This window comes from Apis laboriosa, unplaced genomic scaffold (assembly GCF_014066325.1).
Source record: "Apis laboriosa isolate Shangri-la unplaced genomic scaffold, ASM1406632v1 scaffold40_cov151, whole genome shotgun sequence".
Lineage (NCBI taxonomy): Eukaryota > Metazoa > Arthropoda > Insecta > Hymenoptera > Apidae > Apis > Apis laboriosa.
This window is the reverse complement of record NW_025223180.1, coordinates 3,750,848-3,770,395: the sequence shown is the minus strand read 5'-3', so window position 1 is coordinate 3,770,395 and position 19,548 is coordinate 3,750,848. Positions and strand designations below refer to the sequence as shown.

Genomic DNA, 19,548 nt, shown 5'->3' with positions numbered 1-19,548 from the left:
GTGAGACCTTATTTTATTTATTTATTTATTTATTTTTTTTTTTTTCTGTTAAAATAAAACCCTTTTACCTAAGAATCGTTCGAGATAGTCGCGAAATTATCGCGCGAAACGATACGGTAAATTGCAATTATCTTTGATTATTTAATTCGCAGAAAAGAAAATATCCAAAAGATCGTTAAAAAGACGCGAGTCGAATTTGAAATCAAAGAAAATTTACGAAATTATTTTTTTAAACATTCATAAGAGTTCTCATTTTTCAAACGTTCTTTTTAAAATTTCCATTATTCCTGAAGAAATTGGAATAAATGTTTGTGGATCTCGAAGAAAATGTCGACAGACGGGGAATCGCGGAAGATGGTTCTATGGATGAAAAATCGCGCATGCGAAGGAGACACATGACGCTTTGTGCGCGATCTCTTTGCTTTCCCATCATCCTCCGTGTTTTCGATACCACCACCTGTTACGTAAACACGAGCAGCACGGAGACACGGCCAATTGATTTACGTCGTAATGGACTACGAGGACGAGTCGCGGCCTTCCGAGAGAGAGAGAGAGAGAGAGACAAAACTCTTTCTACCTGGCAACCGTTCAGCGAATCATCGACTCAAGAGTCGACTTCCGTCTATCTACATTGTGCGCTCGATTATCTCCCACGTATTTCGATCCCACCGACTTTTCTTCCTTCCATCTTCAATTTCTTCCCCCCTTTACAATTTCCTTATAATTTATCCTTAAAAAAAAAAAAAATAGTTTCAGGAAGAATCTTGCCAAACTCTTAAATCCATACTCGAATTCCTCGAATAAGATAGAAATAAGATCGAATTCTACCGTGTCGATCTCTCTCGTTCCCATTTATCGAGTCCGACAAGCCAACAAAGAAGAAAGGAAAAAGTAAAAATCGTATAAGAAAATGTTATCGGCGATTTAAATCGTAGCAGGACGAACACGTTGAACCGCGACAAGATCCCTACGAATTCAACAACAGCGACAACAGGACCAACGGTTGGGCGCAAAAGTTTACTTTATATTCGAGCGTATATATGTAAATGAGAAACGATCGTTCAGAACCGGCGCGGCGGTTGTAACGTCGCGGCACGAACCGATCGTGGGTGCACGTGTAAAATCGAGCAAGAAAGCACGCGTCCTGTTCTCGTGTTTCTTTCCTAGGAGGGTTCCTTCCTCCTTCCAGCCCCCATGCGGCGCTGTCACGCGATAAACCATGCCCCGATCCCGGTTTACCGATTACCGAGGACCGCCGCCGGACCGAAGCGAACGTTCCTCGAGAATGCGAATCGACATCGATGGACGGAGCGGACCGTTATCGAGGTACGCCGAAGAGAGCAAAAGGCTTGGCGAGGAGCGAAAATCCATTAAAGAAACGCTCGAGATTCGAGTGTCGTTGGAAGAGATAGGCCAGCTGACGCGTGTTAGATTCCTCCGCGGATTGCAATTCGTTAAATCGATCGTGGATGGATATTAGACCCCTGTCCGGTTATTTGGTAAGTATTACGGATTCTATCGAACGATCCAACGATCGAAGTGGATTTTCTATTTCCTTCGCGCGACATTCTGCAACGACCAGATGGGCCAGAGATGGACGATCTTAGGACGCGGGAAAATGAAGAATAATACGCGGTTAAATACGTGTATCGGTCACGAAGAAGAGATCGGGGAAGAATAAAAGAGAGCGTTGGAAGAATATTTTTTTCACGCGAGGATATATTTAGTATTCGCTTTCGTTCCACTCGTGCATGCGTTGTTCGAGAAGAACGGGATCCGTCGCTCGATTAATTATTAACCTTAAGATTAATTTTATGCGCGTTTCATTCGTCTATCCCGCGTATAATTTTGACAAATTAAAAGGTAAATCGCGGAAGCCGATTACACATCGAATTATTAATCGAGACTCTCGGGGTTAAACCCGATTATTCTCGCGTTCCATCGCGGTACGCTCGGCTTAATTTCTAAAAGCTTCGATTAATAACACGTGCTTGATCCGCTTCGAATTCTCGCGGATTTATACTCGAGAGTCGGGGTGAAAAAACGGCGCTCGAAGAACGGAAGAGAATAAGACGAATCAAGCGAGAAAAAGAAGGAAAATGGGATACGCTCACCGTTAAGATGCACTTGTGGCTCGGGGAGATGTACTCGAGTCCCCTGTGCCCCTCGCCGCTGAAGCACTTCTGTATATTGGTCATGAACTTTCTTCGGATGGCCTTCAACGAGTACACGCACAACGCCGAATGATTCTTGGGTACGTCGCTGCTGGTGCTGTTGCTCTCTGAAAAAACGGCGAACAGCACGTCGTCCTGGGCGGTGATCCCCAAATCCCCCGCGAGAACCGAGCCGGCCTTGCCCACGTAAGCCGCCTGCACCAGGTTGTAATACGTGCCGTCGTTGGTGCAGTTGATCGGTATCTCGGTGTACGAATAGTAATGCTCGTCGTCGTGGCAGACCCGCACCAACTTGGATATGAACACAGCCGTATCTGTGTTCTTCATCTGCGTGGTCATGAAATAGCTGAAACCGCCGCTGCTGAACCCGTACACGTAGTTGATAGGGTATCTCTCGCGCGACAACGAGTTCACGTACATCCTGGTCCCGGTCGTGACGGCGGCCTCGGCGATGTTGAGCATCCTGTCCTTGTCGAGCGACCTCGAGCTGACCGCGGGCACCTCGGATCGGTAGGGCGAGTTGCCGGTGAACGTGACGCCCACGTACATCACCTGGGAGACGGGGGGGTTGGGCGGGCCGGGGGCTATGAACGCGACCGTGGACGCCGTCGCGTTGTTCGCAACCACGGCCTCCTTCACCTCCTGCACCACGTCCGAGATGTTGTGAAGATTTCGCACCCTGCACGTGCCCTGGGAGAGGCTGCCGCACGAGATCAGCCTGGTGGTCGTGTAGTCGATCACCAACGCTTTGTTCACGTTGTCGACGAGCCGCGTCGGGGTCTCCCTGGGACAGTCGATCATCGAGCAGGCGTTCGAGTCCCCCTTCGGCCCGGTCACCTCCTTCACGACCACGCTCAGGTCGGGCGAGAGCTGATAGAGCCTGTTCACCGCCCCCACGTAAACCCGCCCCGTGTTCTTGTCCACCACCAAGTGGTTCATCCTCTTCACCTCCGGGTCGTGGAACCTTTGCACTATGTCCGCGGGCGTCGAGCGGACGGGGAGTCGGGGCGACAGCAGCACCAGGAACGAGAGGAGAAGGCGAAGCTGCTGTTGATGCGACACCGTCCATCCCATCCTCCTCGCCGATCCCTCGCCGCTACTCCTCCTCCCCGGGAAGACTACCATCTTTTATCTATCCTATTTCTACTCTTCTCTACCTCCGACTACTTCGAGATCTCCCTCGCTGCGCCCGAGAATCCTCGACGAGCCTCGCCCACACCTGGACACAAACCAAACGAGAAACGGTTAATCGTATCCACTTTTCTCCATCCCCCTTTATTACGAAACTTGTATCGTAACATTTCCATCTCGTCAAGGGGAGATGGAGCTCTCGCCAAATTCACACCGCGTGGAAAACAAGGGCGAAACGCCTCGTCCTATTGCACTCCTGTTTCGCTCGAACTCCGGACTCGGAGCGCGTTCGTCTCGTAAGATAATTATTCATAAGATAAGATTATAAGAGCTTAGCAACCTATTTACGAAGCGATATTCTAAAAAAAATAAACATAAATAAATATTTTCGCCGTTCGAGTCACCGCTGGAGCATTAATTTAAGTGATGACCGAGAGTCATCGTTGAGCAAAGGGTTAATTTCGATCGGATGGAGATCCCTTTCGAAATTTCTCTCCCGTTTACGCGCTTGAGACGCGGATCGACTGTGCGTTTCCCAGACACGGAGGAAGCGTTCAGTTGGCCGGGTTTAAAACGATCGAGTCGTAAACGCGGATGGAAAACGCAGATGGCGGACGGATCGTGCAAAGTGTATAAAGACGTGTTTTAACGAGGGACGGCGTTGAATCAAAGGCAGGCGTACTACCACCCATTTTCGCGGACGTTTAGCGTGACTATACGCCTGTTTTACATTAATCGCGAGTTAACGCCGGATCAACGACACCTGGGACACGGCACACCTCGCCGACGAGGAAATAATTATCTCCTCGTTCGAGCACGCGAATTCCGTTTACGAATCGCGTTTGTAAATAATCGAAAAAATAAACCCAAGAATTATTTATTAATTTCTGATGCAAAGGATCCATTCGCAGCCATTCGTCCATTTTGGTAAATATATACTTGGAGAGATATATTTAAGCGTCTGACACGCGATAATTCCGTGTATTTGTTCTGGACAGTCCAAGTGGAAACTTATCGAACCGATCAGTTTGTGCGTAAAGAGAGATTAGCTGTACTGAGGTTTATTTAAGAAGGAATCCAGACTCGATAATATTATCGTATCTACAACGATTTATTCGGTGTTTATCTTTTATCTATCGCGATAATACGAAAATACGTATATTTATCCGCGATAATTATATCGCGGAAAAGTTGCTCGACAACTTTCTAAAAAGAAGCGAGGGAAGAAAAGGACAAAGGGAGGTGAGAACGTTGAGCGTGCGAAATTGCGGAGAGAAAGAGGACGAAAATCGAAGGGGAGAGTCCCTGGCAATTTATCGACTAGGGAAACGAGCCTCTGCCTTTGAATCCGGAACCCCAAACGCGCACTCCCTCTTAACGAAATGAAACGCTTGACTTTGCGCAGGAAATACGAATGAAGAAAAAGGGAGAGAGAGAGAGATAAGAAAAAGAGAGGAAAAATTTGTACGGCGAGGGAAAGAGCGGATGCGGAAGAAAAAGGTGTTCCTCGTCTCCTTCTTATCGCGACGGAGGGTAACGTTCAATCGCAACAAAAACTTTCCTTATTTTCCGAACACCCATTCCCGGGAAGGGACCCTGTCGAGGCCTCCCTTCTGCAACACGTCGATTCCACTTTATGGGTGGAACTGTACCGAAGAAGAAACCCTCCTCCCCTTTCACTCGCAATGTTTTCCTCGTAATTGTAATTGACGACCGTTCCCGCGATGATTCGATCGAGAAAGATAAGAAAATTTTGGAAATTCCCTTTTCGGGAAAATGGATCGCGAGGAATATGACATCGAGATATGGACGATATTATTCGCCTTGGAGATAAAAAAAATTATCGAGGGGAAAGGTGAGTCATTGATTGGTGACGAATCTAATCGTTGTTACGTTGAAAAGTTGAATCGCATTCCACGAGTATGACGTTCCTATTATCGAAGCAAGAACGATGTCTCGGTTTGGAAATACATCGGACTCGAATATAACACCTTTGCTCTAAAATTAACGCTAACGTGCCAATCGATACGGCAAATCGACATCGCGATACTGTAACCGAACACGAGCACGAGAAACTAGAATTTCCGTTCCTTCGAAAGTAGATCGATCTTTCCTTTCTTTGATCCCTCGAGATCCAAAAGCAAATACAAAATTGGAGGTGAAAGTTTGGAGGCGAAAGTTGGACGTGATTCGCAGTGGTGACAATGAAGTATTAAGTAACGCCGGATAAAATTAGGAATGACGATGTAGCAGTGACGAAGAGCAAACATCCCCACTCGATCTCGCCTTACTTAACTTACGAATAATTCCTCGACGCGGAAAGAGAAAGAAAAAAAAATCTTCGCCGAATCTATATTTTTTGAAATGCGCAAAAATCCTCCTCTCCTCCTCCACCTTCTCTATCCATCCAAACAAAACGACTTCGAAAGCGATTCCCCGTGGCGTGAGATTTAAACACGCCATAGGAACGCGGTAAACGATCCAACGAGCTCGCACGCAGTTCTCTACCATTCTACCTCGCGCGTAACATCCTACACGGCGTCGCGTTTCGTCCTCTCGTACGTAGCTTTCGTACGTACGAGATGAAGGTAAAACGCTGTGTTGTTTCGAGCCTCGTACGTACGTAGAGAAGCACGCAACCCGATCGAGACGGGGGAATCGGTGGAAAGAGGATCGCGGCGGGTAACCGACAAGTAGATAAGCATCGGGAGATATTCAGGAACGCTTGATTCCACGTAGAAGGGGAGAGCTCGAGTCCGCGTACGAGTCGAGCAGGTATGCGTGCAACGAGAGCCGTGTGTTCCAGCTGCGCTCGTGCGCGCGCCACGAAGATCGAAGGGAAAGATGGTCGCGGTACGCGATGCTTCTCTTCTTTCCGCGCTATCTGATTCAACGCACGCGTGCCTTTCCCCGTGAATTGCCGCTTCTGCTGCGACACACGCACCTCGTATGTAGGTTAACGCTGTAATTAATAGGGATAAGCGAGATCGTCCCGTCGCCGAACCGTGGATCCCGACTTCGGCAAGGATCGGGAAATTTCGGCCGACATCGGCAGGGAACGAGATATTCGTGAGCGACGCGAAGTGGGATGGAAACGTTCGGCTGGAAACATTGGGTGGAGTCGCGAATGCGTTTGAATACTAATACGAAAATATTAATGCTACGTTTCGAGCGAGATCGCGATATTTCCGCGAGGTAGTGGGGGAAATGTACCGAGAACCACCGATCTTGCCCGAATTTTTCCGACGCAACCCCGCGTATCTTTGGTAATTAACGATCGTTTTTATCGTTCGTTTTCTTTGCGGTATTCCAACTCTTAGATGATGTAGCGATAGAAAGAACGCTGTATCTATCCACGTACCGCAGGGACCACCTCTCTGCCAGGGAAATTCAAACAAGCGTGAAACGACACTTTAATTAGCGTGTTTACCGGCAAAGAAAAGTTTCACGGATTAATCCGGAAATGAGAAATCTTAAATCTCGCTTCGCTCCGATGAGAGATGCAAAGATTCATTGTGATCTTTTATAATTTTTTATAACTCTTTACGCGATTTTAATCAATATTTCGATCGTTGTGTCGAGATTGATCGGGATTTCGATCCAGAAAGGAAGAAAAAAAACGTAACGCGGACGATTTCGCAGCGACCACGCAGGTCGATTCGTATTACGCGAAGTAATTTCTGTGCGAAAGCCTCGGGGGCAAAATGGTCGGGCGTTAATTTTAATTACAAAGTACGCGGTTTAATATGCACGTTTATTTTAATGGAAAAGCGACGGATGCTTCCGTGCGATAGCACCGATATAGCACTTCCCTACGCGGCGGCTCCCTATATCTCATCATTTCCACGGAAACACGCGAGATGCCGAGGGCTTTTGTACCCTTTTATTTACTTGGGCCGTTGTACGTATGTGCTTTTCGCCTCGTTTTACCAGTCGAGTGGGATGTTCCCCGATGGAAACATCGGTGACCCACTATCCACGGAATGCGCGCGAGAAACTTTTAAGAAGCTTTTCTCCTCCACCCTTTCAACGTTTCAAGAAGCTACGTGTATTATAGTCGGTCGGAGTTTTATAGTTGGATGTGATATATATATATATATAAAGAAGACGCGTGGAAAGATGCGGTAAAGTATCGGCAACCGGATAAAAATATCGAGTAATTGCGTATTTCTGTTGGATAGAAAGGACGTTGGACGATATTGATTCGTGATGTTTAGCTTAGATTATACTATATATATATATACGAGATTTCACGAGGATTAATGGGAATTTAAGAAAATATTTCGGAAATGTAGAGAGATGAATCATCGGTTAAATGGGTCACACGGCGAGTCATAAAGTAAGAAAGTATCGAATGAGAAAAAGAAATACGACGCAAAGGATTAAATTTAACGCGAAACGCGGTGAATAACGTCGATGTTGATCCCCCAAAGAATTCGAATCGTTCGAAATCGGATGTAGATGGAGTTGTGCGAGAGCTCGATTAAGGCCACGTGAAACGGTGGAGAGCGAGGGAAACTCGGTTCGTCGAACCTTCGTGAAATCAAGGTCGTCTCTCGAACAGATTCGAACCTGAAATCGGGCCAGAACGTTGGCTTTGATCCTTCGATTGCTCGTTAGAAGGGAATGGCATCGACACAGATGTTGCCAGGTGAAACGCGATCGCGCCAATACCTTAAGAATTTTAAACAGAGATATCGAGAGAGAGAGAGAGAGAGAATAAGAGAATGCAGCTCGATTCGAAGAATACAGTGGACGAGGAAAGGTGGAATTTAAATAGTCGGACGAGCAGGAGTAAATTACGAGGCCGGGAGTCACGTATGGGTTAAAGAAGCGACCCGTTACCGAAGCGAGAGAACCTGCCTTAAGGGGGTAAACTGCTTTTCCAAGCCGCAATTCCCCGTAACAAATGCGATCATTTGGTAAACCTCGAGTCGGGACTTTTCACTGGAATGGAGAAAAAGAATGGAGTCGAGGAGGAAGCGTGGGTGGATAACGGGGAAGGGACCGAAAGGGGAATGATTCTTTTAATGCAACTTCAACTGCCGTTACGTGCATTACGTATCGTTTTTTTCCAATCCTTTTCCTCTTTTACTTTTTAATCAAGAGATTCGAAGGATCGAACGATAGAATTTAATTAAATCAAAACTAATATTAAAGACTCGAGCAGAAGATTGATATATAAGATACGATTTATCGCTTTATTAATTAATTGAATGTAAGTTGATAAATGGGGGGGAATGATAAATAAATAATATTACTTGAATATATATATAGGACGTAAATTATATCGATCATTTATATCCATCATCCATCAATACTATCTATTTCATCATAACTCGATAATTGTTTAAAAAATTAAGCTCGTGATGGTGATTGATCGGAAAAAATTCGTACAATAGAACAAGAAGAACGTGATTAAAAGCTGAATATGACTCACTCACGAAAGAAATTGTACGTGTAATATCAATCAATACAATCTGTAGAAAAAATTGCTTGATAAACTTTTCATTCTTTCATGTCCCCCCGTTTCAACTCGAGATTCCTCCATTTCCCGATTGGACAAACAATGAGAACAAAATTACTCGATGACTAAGCGCTCGTCCTCGAGAATCAAGGAAGTAAAAAAAAAAAAAGAAAAAAGGAAATCAACGAAAAAAACGTTTGTTAAAAAGATTCAGTAACAGATGTGCAACACGCAGCAACGTTATGGCCTCAGTGTCGGTTGTTAGAACGAATTTAAAACGCGAGGATATCCGAACGAGGAAAACTTACCTTGCTCGAACGTGGGAAATATCTCGAGCTATAAACTTCTTCTTAAAGAAAACTTCCACGTAACGAATGCGATCGTTCGCGACCAAGTTGGATCGATCTTAGAGAGAGAGAGAGAGAGAGAGAGAGAGAGAGAGAGAGAGAGAGAGAGAGAGAGAGAGAGAGAGAGAGAGATAAAAGAAAAAAAAATAAAAAGGAAACGAAAGAGGAAGGAAACGTCGCAACACGAGATATAACAGGGGGGAGGAGGAGGAGGAGGAGGAGGAGGAGGAGGAGGAAGAGGAGGAGGAGGAGGGGGGATTGAACCGAAAGAAACGACGCGCGCCCCTTTAAATCTTCTCCAGGTTGGTGGAAAACTTCCTCTGATTCCTCGTTAAGTAAATGGGGAGGGAGGGAGGGGGTGGAAAAAATCGTGGAGAAGAAGTTGGCGAGTAATTTAGAAAGATATACAGGGTCTTCGCTTTACCTTCGATCCTGCACCCTGCGAGATAAGACGATTAGAAGACGTAGAAGTTCTATTGTCTAAAAGATCTTGCGCTTAACCCTTTGTTGTCTGAACGTATTTGGATTAGGAAAAATCTCGAGCCGTAGGAGAACAAAGGGGAATTTTTCGTAACGAACAGAATATAAGTCGAAAGTAGCCAGACGATAACCTAGATGATATTTGAAATATTATTTCGAAATTAAAATTAGAAACATATAATCTGGCGATTAAAAAATGTTATTAAAAAAATGTATCGAAGATATATGTGATCATCATGTTCGAAAGTCCAGGTCACAGGTTAGATAAATCTCTGACATGAATTGAAACGATCACAAGGTATCGCGTTAAAACGGGAATTAAAGAGACATTAAGGGATTGCAATATCGAACCTCTGAACCTGGGAACCTCTGAACAACGCGCATACCAGATCTTCTTCCTTTCCCAAGAAAGGGAAAGAAACGAAGGGAGAAGATAAACCGACCGGTTCGAAGGAAGCTGCATCGAATGCGATTGTCTAGGAAAGCTTGAATTAATTTACTTTCGATAAAGAAAAGAAGACGAGTGAGATAGAGAGGAAGGGGGGAGGGAGAGGAGGGAGGTCAGGTCTGACTACGGGCGCAACATTTCCCCGGGTGCGATCGGTTGGGTTGCGGGTCCTAATGGCTCTTTAACGAGTTAAACAATCGTTAAGAGTTTAAACAATCTCGTCGAGATTCTACTCGACTTTTTCTCTGTCTTCCACTTTTTCCCCCGTATATTTTTCCTTTTTTTTTTTTTTTTTTTAACGACCGATTTCCACAGAGGCTCGCATCTCGCAACTCGACCGAGTCCAAGAAGCTGAGTTTCGATTTGCAAACACTATGAAACTTTTCTTCGCTCCTCTCTACCAATTCAACGAGATCCAACCCTCTCCTCTCCTCTCCTCCCTCTTTCTAGCTCCACCCTTATCTCGTCGGTTTGTTCAACGCTTCCGCCAACTTAAGTCGAAATTAAGAGAATCGAGCGCGAAGGAACGCGAAGAATCCAATAAAAATGACTTTTTCCCTCTTTCGTTTCATCGACAAATTTCATCGATCGCGCTTATATTACTCGAACATTCAAAGATCGTCATCACACGATCGTCACACGCGCATCCATTTTGAAATAATTATATTAATTGTGTAAGAAGTAGTGAAATTGAATCGAAAATATTCGTGTATCTACGAAATTCATAATCCTTCAAAACCCTATCTCCCTCATCGACGGACGATCGTCTACACCGGAATAATTATATTAAGTGTACGAACGAACGAAATTGAATCGAAAATACTCGTGTACCTACGAAATTAATATAGTCCTCGATAACGACGCAAAAGCGACTCAGAAACCCTCTGATCTCTGATCCCCGGGGATTCGGTAGCGTCGAGCAACCACCTACCGATCTTCTCGTGGGGGAGGAAAACATGACCGTCGATCAACACGAGCACGTACATGAAATCGTTCCACGCAACAACGATGCATTGGAAGAACGAGACGCAAAACTCTTCGAAACAGAGAGAGAGAGAAACAGCAACGCAGAGACACCGGTGTTCGTTCGTTCGCCGATTTTTCCAGCTACGATGAGGCCCCTCTGCCCTTCTCTCTTCTACGTCCAGAGGTACACGCGGCTCTTTATGAACGCAGTCGGGCTATTATAGGGGGAGAGAAGGTGAAATCGAAAGAGAGAGAGAGAGAGAGAGACTATGGAGAATCGTGGTGCCGGTCTGCAAAGGCCATTTACCGGTGACAGAGACAAATAGAAGCGGGTACGTTCTAGGGGGGTCCGCGTGAGAAAGAGAGAGACAGAGGCCGCGTGTCGTCCAAGCAACAGAAGCAGGAAGAGGAGGCAAGAAGGAGAGGAGAGTCGGCCTCGAGAGGTGAGGGGCATAGTAGGAGGAACGAAGCGACCCTCGGTATACGAGCACCGCAAGACGATGAATTCCGTCACGGCCTGGCCCCCAGTGCCGTGGCGAGCCGAGCCACGGCCCTTTCCTTTCCTTTCCCTTCCGTCCATTTTTCCTTTCCAATTTCTCCCCCAATGTCCCCGTCTTCCCTATTTTCATTCCCCTCCCCCGATACTCGAACAGTCTCTGCGAAACGTGACACTGAGTTTTGCGGTTTGCCAGGCGTAAGACTTCCCTTGCGTTTGTAAAAAATATAGATCGAGATAACATCGATCGTAGCGCGAAAATAATCTCGATTGGAAATAATCTACGCCTCTCTCCGAGATTTCTTTGTATAAAAAAATACCATCGAGATAACATCGATCGTAACGCGAAAATAATCTCGATTGGAAATAATCAATACCTCTCTCCGAGATTTCTAGTTTTATCGATGCTTTTACAATAAAAGGAGGAAAACGGGAATCTGGTTTTCTGGTTTGAAAAATGACGCGAGTTTGGAAGAAAATTAGAGGAAAAATTGCATTATATTCCTCTCCCTTCCTCGATCCCTCCTCCTTCGCCTTAGATTGAGGATCGAGTTGATTAATAATTTCGTCGCAATTAACGCGTTCGCGATGCCGTTCAACGGAACTTTTGCCCGGTATCGGGGCAAAAACCTGGTGGTGGAAAGTTTACCTGGAGAGGACGATTAGCGGGAAGGAGAAGGGAAGGGGAAACGAGGAAACGAGAAGGATACGAGGGATCCGTCGGGCACGTACGCGTTCTTCTCTTCCTTAACCTGAATATGGAAGTGGATGGGGCGCACGGCCCGGCGGGAATGCGGCCTGCCCGTTGAGAGAACGCTTCGAATCATTGGAAACGTCTCGAGGAATCGAAATCCATATTTTCCACAACCCACAAATTCACCAGTTTTAAACGCCCGACTTATATTTTTCGTCGCGGTGATCAAGCGATTAAAATAAAATTCTAAACTTGGAAATATAAATCGAGAGACGAGGAGCAAGGCGAGGATTAAGGATAAAAAGGGAAGATAGGTCCAAGGATTGAATTTCGCGGATAAAGAGAGACACATTTATCGTTTGCAACGAGAGAGATATTCGTATCGATCCGAACGTGGAGGGGAAACGTAGATTCGCGGGAACGTGTAGTCCTGTAGGAAACTGCATTAGATAAAGAGCACACCAACGCAGGGCAAAAGGGACGTTTGCTGTTCGAGCTGGCATGGACCGACACTTTCGCCAAGCACAAATGCCGGTGTATCCATTCGCTCGAAATCCCGCGCGGCTCGTTCTCGCCCCCTCGTTTTCTATACCCCATTACCGTTCTCGTTAAACCGTCCGTCCGAAATCCGACTCCCCCTCCCCTCTTCCCTTTATTACGTTTTATTACGATTAAGAGTCCCGTTAAAACTGCAAACAGATAGACGACGGGCGAGGAGGAGGAGGAGGAGGAGGAGGAGGGTGTGGGGATCCAAGGAGGTAACGCGCGCCGATCACCGCCGGAGCAGATGTTTCTCGGGGGTTGAAATGGGGCTTGAACCTCGAAACTCGAAAACAGAAACGTCGGGGGACCCGCCGCCGTCCAAAGAGACTTATGGTTTAAGGGTAGAAACGGACGGAGGAGACGCGCGCGCGCGCACGCGCGGAGGGATGAGTGGAAAGGGGGACGAAAACGCGTATACGGGGGTGTGATTCTATGTCGCTCGAGGGATCGATTCGTTTCCATTTAGATCGAAATTGAGAGGAATGATTTACGCCAATTTCGAGTTTGTTTACAAAGTCGTCGTGTCTCTTGTATATACACGTTGCGTCGAAGTTTAAATTTAGAAGAATTTTCGAGAGAATAGAAAGCGTTTAACGAAGTAATTAAATACGGATTATATCGCGATGGAGAAAATTCTTCAACGTGGGTGAGACATGCTGCTACACATACCCACGGAAAAGGAAATCTGGGTGGTACGTAGGCGGCAGAGGGGAAGAGGCAGGGGTGTGTTGGCGTACAAGGCTCTCGGTAAGCTCGATGCCTGTTAAGTTTCTCCTGTATTATATCGTGCGCCGAAGCCCCGAGGGACCACGGTCCAAGGTTTGGGGGCTCGCCGAGAGGATCGACCCGACCCGTAGTGCTTAAACTCCGAGGCGGCGGGGAAAGGGGGAGGTAAACACCCTCGCCAGTTTCGAGGGTGTCGAGGGAGAGGAGGAGGAACGGGACAGGCGACGAAACCGAATGGATCGGCGAAAATCCACGACCACAACGGGAACAAAGAACGTTTTCGGGCCCGAAATAATCGCGCCACTGTCGGCCAATAACGCGGCCGAATGCCTGCTCCCTCCTCCCCAACCATTTATACACTATTTATACACGTTTCCCGAATCCAAATTCTCCCTTCCTTGTGTACACGATTCCTCGAGGATGCAACGATCCCCGTTCGAAAAATCTTTTTTCATCCGAGTAGAAAGGAATTCGCAATCTCGCCGCGTTTCAATTTTGACGAGATACGGGGAGGAAAGTGGAACGCGTGTAAACTGTTCATAATATCGGACGAGGCGAGGGCCCGTTAAAAATGCATCAATCACCGTTAACGGGCCATCGAGAAATGGTAAGCAAAAGGAGGAACGGAGTGTCCGGTCCCGTATTCAGGATGCACCGGCTCGGCGACAGCTTGACAGTTTGTGATGAATCGGTCGTGCACGCCCCTGAAATGATAGCGGGGAGCGCATCGGCCGGGAAAATGGGCCAGCCATCTCGCCGGCCATTTACCAAAACGTTCGAGAAGGGGGTGAAAAAATGACGGGGGGATTAGCTAAGAATCTTGGGGACCGGCCCAAGGAATGGATGGCCGACTGGTTACGTCGCGTCTCGCCACGAAACGGAAACTCGGTTTTCCATCAACGCGACGAATCAGGGCTGCGTCGACGAAACTCGGCGAAACACCGGGGATAACAAATCATCACGGGGATATGACGTCACGATTTTCCTTCGTTCCAAAAGGATTTTCGTTCCTGGAACCGCTTTCTTCGTTTTCCAATTTTGCTTTCGGGAGGAAAGGATCTCCTCCTGTTCTCGAGGAAAAATGGAACGGGGATCGTGACCACGTTTGTTTCGTGGTTGTAGCGTAGAGGATAGAGATGATAATGTGACCGGTATAATAAGAAATAGGAAAATGAATGATAGAAAAGGAGGGAGATTTTCCATTCGAAAATGATAAACGGGTATCGCGAGTTTAAATGGATATTATTATGGTCGAACGAGGTTCGCGGCGTTTTTTCAACCGTCCGTTTATTTAACGCGTTTTAAGAGACTTTTAAATGACTGGCGGGCTTCGCGCTGAGCGCCCCGAGTGCTCGAACAAGTTAAGGCTTTTCCATCCACCTAATCCAGTTTTGATTATAAATCACTTAAAGCCGTCGTTCTGACGACGAAACGAAGTTTTCGAAGGCTGCTCCGACAGTGGAAGCGGCTATATTTACTCGCCAGCCCCCTGTAATTGAAGGATTTATCCAAGGAAAAAAAGCCCCGCGCCGAGAGAGAGAGAGAGAGAGAGACCAGGTATTCCCCCCCCCCCGTATTTTCCCCGTATCGAACCAGAGCTCGGAATCAACTCCGTCGGTGGAAAAGTTGCGTGCCGCTTTTTCACTCCGTCGCGTTTACGCGACTCTTTTCAAAGATAATAAATCTTTTAACGTTGCCACGCAATCCTTCGCCTCGAGAAATCACGCGAATTATCTTCTAATTCGATTCCGCTTATTCCATCGCGAACGCGTCGAATAGATAATCTCTCTGGTATACATATATATATATATTTATCTTGTGATACGTCGCGAACGAATTTGTCTACAATCGGCGTTTAATTTTCGAAGCGAGCGGATAAGAGATTGGAATCTAACGTATTATCGAAGAATCGCGATGGAAAATATTCTCGTCGCGATCGAGGGAGAGGATCGAGGTCGAATTGGCGCGTCGTCTTATCCGCGAATTAGAGGCAATTTGCACGTCTGGTCGGACGCGTCCGAGAGCTGCCGAATGCATGGCAACGTCAAATAACAACAAGTACATTACGCGAGGTTGGCATGATTCATACGAGATAACCACGGTGCCAAGATAATTACGGTTGTTACGGGCAAACAAAGCGGAGGCGCGCCAAGGGCCAAGCCGCCCGCCGTCTCTCTATCGACCGGCTCGAGTGTACGCACGCTTCGACAATCGACGCCACGATCAACGCTCGATTCAGCCTCGCGAGCGTCCACATCTCTCTCTCTCTCTCTTTCTCTCTCCAACCGTCGGCCTATCACCGTTCTTATAAAAAACGGCCGGAAATCGCGTTTGACGTATCGTTACTGGACACGTATCCGATAATCCTTCCCTCTTCTCCCGCCCTTTCTATCAGCGCGTGTGTCGATTCCAATCGACGACCCTTCTGGACAACGGATCTTTAAATAAATTTCAACGGAACAGGTATACGAGCTATCTCGACGCGCGTCACCGCCGCTTAAACCGAAATCCATGAAATTACACGCAACAGCGTCCGACAGCTGCGTTACTCGATATATATATATATATTATATTTTTCATCGGACACGAACAGGAATAACGCGATATCCCGATAATGGCGAGAGAGGAAGAGAGAGAGGGGGCGGTTAAGAGGTCAAGCGTTATCCAAAGTCCAACCCACGGCCGATGTGTAATTCGCCGTCCGGTTTTTATTGGGACTTTAAGGCTGGTAAGCCACTTAGATTTAATGGCGCGACCGCGTTATACGGTCGCTCGTATGTTTCGGGCTGTGGTGTGTGGAGAGGAAAAAAAAAAGTGGGGGCGATTCGGAGGAGGCGGTGAAAGAAAGGAAGACCGTCGGGACGGAAGCGTTAACGCTAAAGCGTACGAACGTCTCGAGTCTCGTGCACACTTATGGATGGAAAATGGAATACGTGTGAAAATCGTACGTTTCGCTCGTAGTAGGATAGCCGAGGCAAAGGTGAGAAGAAAGAAAGAATATAGAAAAAGAAAAAAGGCTCTCGAAGAACGGAGAGAATGAAAGAAAGAAGGTAAAAAAAAAGAAGGTAAAAAATGAACGGCCGAAGGAAGGAAGAAAGGAAGAAAGACGAGACGAAGGAAGACGAGAGAGAAAGAAGGAGGGAGCGATAGAAAAGGAAGGCTCGATTGATACCGTAGGAAAACGGAGGAAGAAGGGAGCAACACGGGACGGAATGGAACGGAACGGAACGGAACGGAACGGAACGAAATTCCTGACCAACCAGCGTACCGTGGTATTAACCCAGTTCAACCTGGGCATTATTGATTTCGACGCCAGCCAGACGGTGTGAACCAAGTTTCATTCTTAATACTTTTCAACCGTTCGATGTAAGCTCGCACACGGTGTTCCCTTTGCCAGCATGCGACCGAACCAGCCAAGAGGATCGATTATCGGGCGAAACCAACGGCGCTCTATTCTACCGCGATATACGTACACGCTACATATATATATATATATATATATATAAGTACGTGTGTGCGGGGGTGGCAGGGGTCTGGCCCGGATTCTACTCCCGCCAAATCTCACTCCCTTTCCCTCTCGCTTTCTTTCTCTCTCTCCATTTCTCTCCTATCCCTCTCTTTCCGTCTTTCTTTTCCTTCTTTTTTTCTCTGTCTTCTTCTCCCTCACTCTCTCAGCTTCTCTCTCTCTCTCTCTCTCTCTCTCTCTCTCTCCATCGTTATTCCCGCGCGACTTCGCCAGCGCGTTACTTTATTATTATTTCGTCGTTATCTCGATTGGCTGGCTTTCCAGCGAACGACGCTTTTCCCTGCAACGACTGAAATCCCGGTCGCAGTTTCATTCCCGCGCGTTGTATCACCCACGCGAAAATTACTTTCCCGACGAACGGATAATAATACGCGACGCGGTTACGGTTTCGAAACCTGGTTTCCACGAATACCTGGACAATTGGCGTCCGACGAACGCTACGTTCTTCTTACGAAGAAATCGTTTCGCGGGAATGTGGTCCGGATCCGGGGAGGGAGGGGTCGATAATATTTGAGAGGGAAGAGGGACGCACGAACGGTCGGATCAGGCAAGGTCGTTCGGAGAGCGGCTGCTGCCGAAGGAACGGAAGAAGCCTCCCGGAGACGAGGACGAGTAGAGGCGGCGGTGGGGCCGCGCGAGAGAGAGGGAGATAGAGAGAGAGAGAGAGGTGTATCAGGCTCGATCCTCGCCTTTCCCTTTCTAATTTAATTATCATACTCGATTATCGCGGTCCATTTGCATTAGTCACGCGACACCGAATAACGCGGAGGAATCGATTTCGAAGGAATTCTTTCGTTAAGAAAGAAACTTCTTTTTTTCTTTTTTTTTTTTTTTTTTCCAAATCTCGTATCATAGATCGACGCCACAATTGACGCATTCGCGACGCGTCGATCTTTCGAAACTCGATAAACTCGATAAACTCGACACGGATGATTTCCATGGTATCTATCGATAATACGCGTCCAATCGAAACGCGTGCCGCGCTTCCTCTGTTTATCGTTAATTCGAAAAGCAACGTTTTCATACGTATTTAATAAACCGATTCGAGGGATCGATCGAGGGGGCGACGAAAGGAATTTTCGACAGGTGGAGAAATATATAATATGTTTTTCCATTGGAGGGAAAGCGAGAGATCACCGAGTCCGTTCATTAAAGATTATATGCAAATGGCATGCAAATGGCATGCAAATAATGTTGCACGCTTTTTCCAAGGCGTAATGCACACCATAACGGCGGGCACAAATCCGATGGAGTCAGGCTTCGCGGTATTCCCGGTTGAAACTCGGCAACGAAATTACGGCGGTAACGGAGACCACCCCCTATCTTTGCAAAAATCTTGATTCTCTTCCTCCTTCCCCACTCCGCCCCCCTCTCGAAAAACCGCGCGCAACCGAAGGCTCGGCTAAAACCGCAAGTTAGATATCCACCGTTCTCGTTGTAACGCAACTCTCAAGGTTGGAACTAAGCGCTGTGTGCCATCGTCTCCTTCTTTATGTAAAACAACGTCAGATTCCGGACAGTCTTAACATGGAATCTCAAGTTCTCCGCGATTATTTCTAGCATCGAGGTTATCTCCTCGCGCGCGTTAATTTCCAATGATAATTGCAAATATCGCGGACAAGTTTTTCCAACAGAAAACTTCGTTCGAGATACGAATTTAACGATCGATTCATCATCTATTATCCATCATTATTATCTATAATTAATAAACCTCGAGCAAACGATTATCGTCGAAAAATAATTTGCAATTTCCATTTTAATCAATGGAAAATTCGATGCAGCCAGTTATCTATCTAAAGAAAAGAACTAACGAAAATCTCTGCTCTCGTTAAAGAAGAAAACGATATCCAATATCTCCGCGTCTAGCGTTGGCGCTAATCAAAGGACAAAAATAAACTTCTTTTTCTCACGATCGTAGAACACGATCCTTGGAAATCGAGCGACAACTCGAGCGATAACACCGCGGAAAACATGGATCGCCCCGCGTCTCTCGCTCGGCTCGAGAATAAGTCGTTAGCTTCTTCCTTTCTTCGCTTCGATTCGCCGGGCCCTCGAAGCCGCCGTGGCAAGAAATCACGTGGAAAACGCGTGCAAAAACCGACCGCGATGCTCGACGACCAAGCTCGTCGAGGGTCGAGAAGAGAAGGGAACAAGAAGGCCGGGCAAAATTGAAAATTACACCGACAGACAGCGTTTATGGTAATACGCCGTGTTATTGGCGGGAGGGGGGGGAAGGGAAGGCACGGATAATTTTCAACCGATTCCAGGGGCGAAGGGACACGCGATGCGTCCGCGTCACGCGCATGCCGTTCCTTCGAAAAATCGAATGGCCGAGTTTCGTCACAAACTGTCCCGGTGAATCGATCGACCCCCGACTCTCGACGTTCTCCACTTTGGACATTCTTAATGATCCAATCCCGCTCGATAGAGCGTACAGAATGTATTCGATGTATTCGAAGCGCAGCTTTGTAAAAAGTTTAATAAGCCTTTATACATAAGTATACTCGTTATCGGCCGAAGTGGTTCAACTTCCAATTCACGAATACCAAA

The 19,548-nt window shown here is 46.8% G+C and overlaps 1 protein-coding gene across 3 annotated transcripts in view; it reads right to left on the bottom strand.

The window, feature by feature from the left end:
• The window catches only part of LOC122715946 (plexin-A4), a 275,970-nt gene that overhangs the window by 214,403 nt on the left and 42,019 nt on the right, over positions 1 to 19,548 (bottom strand). For all 3 annotated transcript variants that reach the window (XM_043938548.1, XM_043938549.1, XM_043938547.1), the window contains one exon: positions 2,115 to 3,393. In XM_043938548.1, the coding sequence (XP_043794483.1) occupies positions 2,115 to 3,299 (1,185 nt within the window). In that variant the 5' untranslated portion in view covers positions 3,300 to 3,393. The remainder of the gene's footprint in view (positions 1 to 2,114; positions 3,394 to 19,548) is intronic.